The sequence below is a fragment of the Halichoeres trimaculatus genome, unplaced genomic scaffold (assembly GCF_033239565.1).
Source record: "Halichoeres trimaculatus isolate MK-OKI-2021-1 unplaced genomic scaffold, fHalTri1.1 fHalTri1_scaffold_1, whole genome shotgun sequence".
In the NCBI taxonomy this organism is placed as follows: domain Eukaryota; kingdom Metazoa; phylum Chordata; class Actinopteri; order Labriformes; family Labridae; genus Halichoeres; species Halichoeres trimaculatus.
Genome location: NW_027437179.1, coordinates 21,059,465 through 21,069,430, shown reverse-complemented (window position 1 = coordinate 21,069,430; position 9,966 = coordinate 21,059,465). Strand labels below are relative to the sequence as shown.

At 42.3% G+C, this 9,966-nt stretch overlaps 1 protein-coding gene across 1 annotated transcript; it reads left to right on the top strand.

Moving 5' to 3' along the window:
* Window positions 1-7,578: 7,578 nt before the first annotated feature.
* On the top strand, window positions 7,579-8,151 carry LOC141795645 (twist-related protein 2-like). Its single transcript, XM_074676619.1, has one exon. It carries the CDS (start codon window positions 7,579-7,581, stop codon window positions 8,149-8,151), a length of 573 nt encoding a protein of 190 aa, XP_074532720.1.
* Window positions 8,152-9,966: the final 1,815 nt, after the last annotated feature.

The following is a 9,966-nucleotide window of genomic DNA, read 5'->3' as shown; positions in this document are numbered from 1 at the left end:
CAGATCGCAGACAACCTCACAATGTGATCCTGTTGATAGTAACTCAATCTGATATGGAATTTCAAAATAAAAGCCATTTGAAATAAAATGAAATGTGGAAAAACTAGTTAAGACTGATATTAGGCAAACTCACAATGTCCCACCAATCCCCAGTGTGATCTGATATCTAACGTCAAAACAAAAGCATTCATCATGCTGGGGTCTCACAATGCAGCGTTGGGGTTCGATGGACTACCTGCTAACCATACATTATCCCTTATATTTCAGCAATAACAATGAAGTGGAGAAGATTTCTAATATTCCTAGGCCACAGAAATTAAAGGGGAGCTCTGACTCATTTACATACTCATCGTAACTATAGATTTTCTCTGCTGTGTTTGAAATACTTGTTGATGGTTCTCTGAAGCAGATGCTCTAAAAGCCAGTGAAAAGTAAAAGTAAAAGTAAAATACTCAGGTAAAAGTGCTGGGCAACTCTCAAACACTACAAGGCTCTCACAGCTTGGACATGTGTCCGTGCGTGCACACTCACGGATCCATTGTGAAATATGAACAATGGTAATAATAAAACAAAAAAAGAGCAGCATTTGATCTAAAAAAAGAAGCATGGGGAGGGAAGAAAAAGCTAAATGAAAAGCAAACATCTTGAATTGGTCAAGAACCAGATGGCCTCTTTGACATTAAGAAGCCGCTTTGGCATTTTAAGAAGGCCGTCCTAGAATGATTTCCGAGGAACTTCCGCCAAGCGCGCTACAAAGCCCACAGATATTTAAGCAATATCCATAGCAATTTACTGTTTTATTTACAAACTGAAACATATGTTTGCTGCCCCCCTCCCCTGCTGTCTCTCCCTATTACCACACTGATTTAGTGCTGCAGGATTTCTCCCACAGTCTCCTTTTCCTCCTCTTTTCTCTGCATTTATCTGTCTTTATCATCTCCTCCCATCATGCAACAGTCAGTCAAACTCTCCCTGCAGCCCTACCTTTACACTCAGCTATTGTTTTTTTTCCTCATCCTCCTCTGTCTCTTGCGTTTCAGTGTGTGATGCTGTCTGTGCCTCTGGGACCACTGCAAGCGCGCATCTGAAACATTTTAGAGAGACACATATTTGCTGTTTGAGAGCACAAAGGGATATGCCATGGCAGAGGCCGTTTGAAGTGGCTTCACAGGGGGAACCAGAACCAGAGCAAGGGATTTGAGGAACCATAAAGGAACGTTAGCGCAATGTAACTTTGCTAAATTCATTTAATCTAATGGAAGTGGGGATTGATTCAATGTGAAGGCGTAGCCTTTTGAAGCTGGCTCTGACGATGTTTCTAATGCAATAGCTCTGCTGGAGGAACACAGCATTCCTCTACCTTACAGACAGAGAAAGCGCCTCTGTATGTTTGATGGGGGAGGATGCGTGACAAGGCCCAGTCCTGGAGATCCCAGTTTGACTCCGCCAGTACCCAGTGTTTGATTTGTGACATGGACCCAGTCTGAGAATATTATGATTTCTGGCGTAAGAATGAAAAGAAAAGTTTCTACCCTCTTTTATTGAAGTCCAAACTACTGTACCAAACTCTGCTGTAGTTTTTCACAGCTTTTTTTCTCGACCGTAAGACAAGTGCAGAGGTTCTATGGGAAAACAAGTGTAATGTAAGGCATACACAAGACGAAATGCAACATATGATCTGGTTCAAGGACAATCAGCATTAGTAGTATTATAAAGAATAACAGCCGAATGATTAGGCATGAACTTAAAGTATTACTACATCAGAGTTGAAAACAGTGGAAACCTTACATGAACTGTGAAGAACCAAGAACCTGCAGTCCCTTAATATCATTTTAGAAAGACCCTAAGGTGTGGAATCTTTTTCTTAATACTTTTCATTTCTTACATCTTAATATAACACATAACATCCCTGAGCCATGCTCAGAAAAAAAGGAGAGGGTGATTTCCAGCACAGTATAAACCAGGCATCTAGCCTGAAAAGTATCAAGGGCCAATCAATCTATTTGATATCGTGATAGTTTGGATTTATAAAAAGCATGAAAAGCAAGCTGTTGGAGCTGTCAGTCTGTTGATAGAAACTGTTTGAAAAGAGCCATTACACGTGACTTTAAATCACTGGGGCTCCTGTCACAGGAGTGATCTTTAATCAGTCCCGATGACTGAGTGAGTTGTCCGTGATGGATGATTTTACATCAGATTAATCCATGACCTGCACACATTGAAGAGAAAGTGACGGACAATCCCTTCGATCTATCCTCTGCTACACTATGAATGAATGTTTGAGTTCCAACTTTCAGGTGCACAGTTTTAGTCAAAAGTTTCCCCGGTCGGCAGCAGAATGAAACCACGATAAACTCATTTCAGTTGTTCTGTATTTCCGGCCAAGTTCGCCACCATCAGCTCATGTCTGCTGACTCACTGGGAGTCATATTAGTGTTTAGAAAGCAGAAGGCTAACACATTGAGAAGCTGACTCAGCAGTGGAAATGACTTTCATGTGATGATTGACTAAATATAGAGATCAATCCAGTCAGTTAGTTTCTATCCGCCTGTGGGATTAGAGTCAGCAGAGTGATCAGATGAGAGATCTCTCTTTAATGATTTTGATAGAAATTATAATGCTGTTTGCTCAAATACATGAAGCTAAATACAGAGGTCATGTGACCTACTGCCTGAACATATGGACTTGATATGACGCAACAGTGAAGCAACCTGACAGACACACTCACATGATGCACAGGAATACAAAAACTGAGCTGGAATCTTCAGGAGTATATCGACTCTTTGTATTTTCTTCTGAGCGAAAGTTTGACTCCATCTGATGATAAGACACATTTCCAAGATGCTGTATAGATTTAAACTTTGAAACACTTTGTGAGGTTTTCCCAACTCTTTAAGCAACAACACCACAAAACAGAAGAGCATCCATGAATTTTTTCTGTTTATTGTATTATGGGGATTTTTTATAGCTTTACAACCTTTGTTAGACAGAAACATCTAGTACTGAAATTAAATGAATTCAGCTATAAAATGTGAGGGTTTGTCGTTAACCATCACACACTGCTTCCTCTCTAGTTGGCACAGATAACACCAATCTTCACCAGGCATAACCTGCTGCCGAGCGCACTCCAGCCCAGCAGGCTGTATCCCCGGCTCAGCTGTGAGCTCCGCTGGGACTGTTTGTAATGTGCCATGGACGAACCCCAGCACTTAAACACTGTAATCAGAGCCAGAGCAGGATATTGGCTAAATTACACATGAAAGCAGGAACATTTGAAGGAAGCTTGAGCACTAAATATTATGATAAATTACACTCTAATACGAGAAGATAAGTCAGAGCTAAAGAAGAATAATAGAGACTTGCACGCAGCGGGGGATGGGAGGGGTTCAAAGCAGGGGTGCACTTTAATGCTTGAGAACACATATGCTAATAGCACCTATAAACATTGTTTAAAAAAGTCTTAACTCAAGTTTCATTTCTTTCTTTCACAACGACATCACATCATGTTTGTCTGCCAGAGTTTTGTTGACACTCATTAAACATTTTTCACCTGAAGCACACAAATACTTTGAGGTCTTCCCAATGATGGATCTCCCTAGAACTTATCAAACCATGAACTGAATAATTTCTGCAAACACACACATTTCTCTGTCAGCATGACTACTGGTACAGTTAAGGCAAGCAAAGACTCAAGATGCATATGCTTTATCTGAAATCAACACAAACCAAAAGTTCCCCTTGGGTGCTTTACACAGTTATGAGGATGAAGAAACAAGGTTTTTAAAAAGAGAGCTTCAGATGTGTCTGCTTCTTGAGATGTGTCTATGCTAGCTGCTGTAGCTTGCCTTGTTTTCATTCTTTGTGCTAAACTAAGCTGATCAGCTCCTGGCTCCAGCTTCATATTTCATGGACGGATATAAGAGTCCTGTAAATGTTGTCTTCTTAAACTTGTTAAAAAGTGAACCTGTGTGTCTTTCTTTTTCTTTGATTCATCCAGGCATTAATGAGAAAAAGTAGGCTCAGGCCCTCTTCATGAATCTTTAACTTTAATGCGTTAAATCTTTCACCACAGTGACCAAACACCCTTTCTACCTCTGTATACATAGTTTTTGAGTCCCCCCTCCCAGCTTTACACCCATGTCCCATCACCACCATCCCCCTACATATAATACACCTTCACCCTCCTGCTCACCACCACCCTCCTCCAGAACCCCCTAAATGGATACCCCACAGGAAGGACTTCTCCAGGGGGGAAATGGGTCCCAGATGTCTGCCTTTGTGCCACTATAGGCTCCTCGGGAGGGATGGAGCCGTGGCCAGTAGATGGGTATGTGCTGGTGGTGTAGTGTGCAAACATCAATAAGAGCCGTGAGGAGGGTGAAGAAACTCCAGGGGTGAAGGTGAGGAGAAATTCAATGATTAGTTCCCTTTGTCCGCCCTGCGCCGCTTACCAAACACATCACTTGTGATCGGTTCCACCGCCGCCCTCCTACTGGCCAACGACATCACCTCTGCAGTACGGCCCCTGTGTGTGTGACGGTAATTGAATTGACTGCGTTTTAAACCAACAGAAACAATTTTTCCTTTTTTTTCCCCTCTGGAGGACTTCAAAAGTTTCAGCGTGCTCCTCAGTGCGGTACTCCAGGACTGAACCACATGTTGGAGAGACAGAAACAGACAATACATCGGCTCTCTTTGATATTCAAGCCCCCACCCCCCCATGCATGCGTACGACCTGTAACCAACATATATTGATATGTGTACCATCTATTTTCATCTGCAGAAAAGGTTAATAATGAACCCCTGTGGAAATAAAACGAAGAGGAGAGCAGGGCCTGAGTGTTTAGTGAAACATTATGTCAAGACTCTGACAAGGAAATGAAATGTGCAACATCAATCAGCCTATGAGGACAGAGATCAAACGAGCCTCCACACTCCTGCATCTGGTTCTGTTTGGACAGCCTCACTTTTTTCTTCTCCCTCTCCTTTCTTCCCCTTTTCTTTCTCTTCTCCCATTCTCTCCCTCTTTCCCCTCTCCTTCTGTTCCTCCAAAAGCCACGGCATTCCTGCAGGCCTTACTCGTTTTGTTAGCTCATTTTTTCCATGATGGTGGCACGACGCCACACTTTTGCAGAAAGGTAAGCGGCAGCTAGCAAGATTAGCCTTCATAACAATGACTTTCCTGTCCCTCCTCTGTCTTCGCCAGAGCTCCCAGTAAGCCCCCAACTCAAATGCAAGTTAATCCTGGTGTTGACTAAGCCTGTTACGTAAAGAGAACCTCTCATGATTCGTGGTCTTTGTCTATGGCCTTGCTTGCCGGCTTGAATGGCCAGATGACTCTTTTTCATCCAAGTTGATTGAACCCAACTGGGATCAAGCTACTTTCCGCTCAGCGTTCCTCTTTGAATGAAATGTAAACGAATGCAATCACGGGGCTCATCAGAGATCTTCTGAACTGCTCTACGCTCCTTCAAGCTCTGTGGCAATCACGCCCAAATCGTCGGCTAGAAGTCGTCAAGCAGTGTGTCAAGAATGATTTGAGGTTTTGTTCCAACCAGAGACTCTTCTGTTACAAAACATTGCAAGTTTTGGAATTTCTCGCCTTTGACTCTTGATGCAATGCCTCTGGAAAGTTCTGGAAAACATGAAAGATTTGTCTTTGTTGTAAAAAGAATGTTTGGAGGTGTTGAAATGTAGAGGCTACCATTAAGTATGCTGTCATCAAAAAGTACCACATTTCTGCAGCTTAGAACAGCGGAAAACTCCCCGCAAGACTTCTTTGCAGTTATGCACACATGACTCACTCATGTCATGACGCATGAAGGTACAAACAGACCCGATGTTGAGAAACTCAATCAAATCCAAGGTAGATTTGCGCAAGATCCAGCAATGTGTTTAGATTGCAGAAGGAGGCTCGACCTTCACATGGAGCAAACATACGCCTGAACCGTGCCTCGTCATTTTCTCAAGAAGACCCGTCTGCTGTGTCATGACTGCCAGAAAACGTGTTTAAGTGGCTGCAGACGCACATGGGTTCCCAGTAACATGTGTCGGCGCTGCCCCAAGGCCGTGGATGGCATAATTAGGCGCTCTCTCACCTCTGCAGGCTGAGGTCACTGGGCCACTGAGGTCAGAGGTTGTTCAGGGTCCTGTCTGTGCTCCCTGCCAGACCTGGATTCTACCGCTGAGACAGATGACGTCAGCGTTGTTTCTGGCGCTTTTTTAGATGAAGAACTCCTTCAAACTGACGTATCTTTCCTTTGAGGAGGATCACTCCTGACTAACTGCTTACAAACTTTGTGGTCTAAAGTCCTAATGCTGGCTTGAGGAAGACACAAGTTCAAGGACAAGATGAGATCAGGCAGCTTCAGTCCAACACTTTATTCAAAGCAAGCAAATCTGAACATAAGAGTCTCTCAATGATGCCCCACGGTCAAAAGTCATGTTGTGGTGTTTAGCCATTTCTTTTATCCTCCTGGGGTGTTTCTAACAAATACATTGGATGTTTGAGGAGCTCCTTTAGAGGTTTTGATGTTTAAACGTTCATCAATGCCCCCCCCCCCCCCCCAAAAAAAAAAAACAAAAAAAAAACAGGATCACGTTAAATTCTTTCCAGCATTCATGCTTGCACAACCACATATTTTCTCTAAGATCCACTTAAAGCTGCTGTGGCAAAACAGATTTTTTTCTTTGGTTTGCAGGTTTTCAGAGTATTTCATGTCAAAATATATCACTGATACCAAATTTGCACACTTTTACAAGCTTTCAAATCCTTCTCCTTTCTTGCGTTCTGCTGATTTTATAGTGAACCGACAATACAATCTGTCGAGTTGTTTAACAAACAAAAAACACAGCAGATGATTGTCAGGGTGACCTTGCACTTGTTTGCTCAGTTTCAGGAGAAAGCGAAAAGTTTTGGACATGAAAGCACAGAGTTATCCCTTCTCAGATTTGTTGTTGAGTGATAGTTTTCAGTCAGGTGTATGCACGAGGACACTTGATAAGTATGGACTATTTTCACCGGTTTGGACTGATTTCTGTTTCATCACTAGTTTGAAGAAGCAGAGATCAGACACAAGTGTGCATGTGGACTGACGCTCCAGCCTCAAATCTGGAACCCATAAAGCCTCAGACATCCCTGCAACATTAGACACAGCTCTTCTTATTGGCCAAGAAAACCACTTACCCCCTCTTCCACCGCCCGCCCAGCTAACGCACACTTCCTGCTTCTCTGCCTGGCTCAAGCCGAACCACGCCTTCTGGAAGTCCGCTGAGCCAAAGAGAACTGCCCGCAGGCCCCTGGTTAGAGTTGAGGGTATAAAAGAGGCGGAGGTGGACCTGCCTGTCAGATGTTTTGTTGTTGTTCTGTCTGCCAGGTCGAGAGGGGGAATGTGAAAGTGAGAAGTTTAACTAGGTGACCAGGAAACAGGACAGCTCGAGCGACTCCAGTCTGATGGAGCTCCTGAAGCCGTAACTTTTGAGAGACCAGACTTGTAACACGAGGGCTGTCGATTTCAGTCACTGGAGTAACACAGCAGCGTAGCAGTGGAGGTTAACAGGTTGTTGGTGGACAGTACCATGAGGGAAGAGGTGTCCTGTACCAACTCTCCAGAAGGAGGTCTGGGGGCCAGCGAAGAGGAACTTGAAAAAGGATCAAAGAAGAGCCACCAGCAAGGAGGTCGAAAGCGTTCGCCGTACCCCAAGAAAGAAAATGTTGGCCAGGCGGAGGAAAGCAGCACCGGCAGTCCTAACAGCCTCCTGCCATCTGGGCCGAAAAGGTTGAAGAAAAGCCCTTCAACGGTTGTTTCACTGGCTCCTACATCACTGGGACCCCGGCTGGACCAGCCTTTCGAGGACCTCCACTCCCAGCGTGTCATCGCCAACGTCCGGGAGCGCCAGCGTACTCAGTCCCTGAACGATGCTTTTGCCTCTTTACGCAAGATCATCCCAACGCTACCTTCAGACAAGCTGAGCAAGATCCAGATCCTAAAGCTAGCCTCGCGCTACATCGACTTCCTGTACCAGGTGCTGCAGAGTGATGAGATGGATGCCAAGCTGGCCAGCTGCAACTATCTGGCCCACGAAAGACTGAGCTACGCCTTCTCAGTGTGGAGGATGGAGGGGGCCTGGGCCATGTCTGCGAGCCACTAGGATCCCATCGAACCTCTTTCCTGAACCCTCTTGTGTCCATATCTCCTCCTTTCCACCTCTGTCTGTTTGCATTCATTAACTGACCCTCTGAACCCTCTGAATCTCCAACCTGTCAGTCTTAACCTCACCTTGTTGCCTAAAATGTTTACAGACACTGCGTCTTTTTGGCCCGTAATGCTTTACTTCACCTCTTCTACCTGCTTCTCTTCATTGTTTCGACTGCTCACCCTTGTCTGTCCTTCAGTTTAGTCCAGAGCGACAAGATGCTCCGCTGCAGCCCATCAGGTATGGATGAAATAAGAACACACAGAGATACAAACCTGTACTTACTCCAGGGTTTAAGTACATGCTTGGTCAGATAGAGAACATGTAAATGTGTGCACACACACGTGTACTGATAACCACTTAGTCACCAGCACATGGACATGGATACACACGTGTAATGGATTGTAGAATTTTTTAAAAAGCTGATTGAGAGCTGTTTGGATTAAAAAAAAACATTTGAGAAAAGAAATTCCAACAAGATCTTTATTTTTCTGCTCAGAACGTTTGTTCAAGTATTACGTTCAAATAAAAGCAAGGAATAGAAAAATGTTAAGTTTTTAATTTCTATGAAATTAATCTCTGGGAAACAGGCTGCACATTTAGAAAAAAACTTTTATATTAAGAACTTAATTTCAAAAACATTCAGACTACAGACTTGAAAACACTCCCACATGGCAGATTTCTCACATGCCTAAACAGAAACATTTGTGAATTGAATTCACGGATGAATTCTTTGAACAGGTGAAATGTTTTTCTTCACATTAATACGTGCTGTGTGGGCCTTTGTGAACACATTTTAGCTGATGTGTGTATTTTTTTTAATCTCAAAATCTGAGAAAATTTTCTTTGATACATTAAAAACCACAACAACAACAACAACAACAAAAAAACATTTAAAAACTGTTTTTTTTAAAAAAATCTTATCTTGCACATAATCTGGTTGCTTTCATGTAGTTAGTGAGTTTACACTGGCCCTTAATCCATAATGTGACCCAGAACACCGGCTCCATATTTTTTTCTTTACAGATATTTATACATTCAACCTATAATACTAATTATTGGCTGATTTAAAGTCATATTAAACAGTTAAAGTAAAATTGAGCTTCATGTCCCAGACAGCATAAAGTCACTTATTTTAAGTCTTATATTTGGTTTATCACCTTTTTTGTGGGTGAAGCTTTTAAAAAAGAGTGAAGTTTTGATGACATGAAACTTACTTAATTATTCTGAAGATTTTGGTTACAAAATTTAAAATTTTCACGTGAAAATGAAAAAGGTGTCTTTCACAAAATGTTGATTTAAAAAAAATTAGAATAATATAAAAAGACAGTTGTTTTTTCTGAACAACTAAATATAAGACAGGTGTTAAATAATAAACAAAGTTTAGATAAATTATGTTTGAACACATTCTATATGTGAGTGCCAGAAAATATTTTTTACCTGTAAAAATCATCATAAATAAACACTCCATCAACAGAAAAACAGTTATTTTTTCCAAGGGGTTGAAGTCAACATTCTGACATTAATTAATAAAAAATATATAAAAACTAGACAGTCAATCAAACAAACAGAAAAGTAAAGGACTAACTTTTTTTCTTTGGATGAAAGTATTTTAAAGTCCCGTGGCTGCACTTTACTAACACAACGTATCACCCTGTTATCATTTTGGTAATCTAAACTCAGCAGTGTTTGACAGACCTCTGATGTGTTTAAGACGAATGTTTTCCTCCACAATCTTCAAGATCCACTTCACACAGGCTCGCCTTCTTC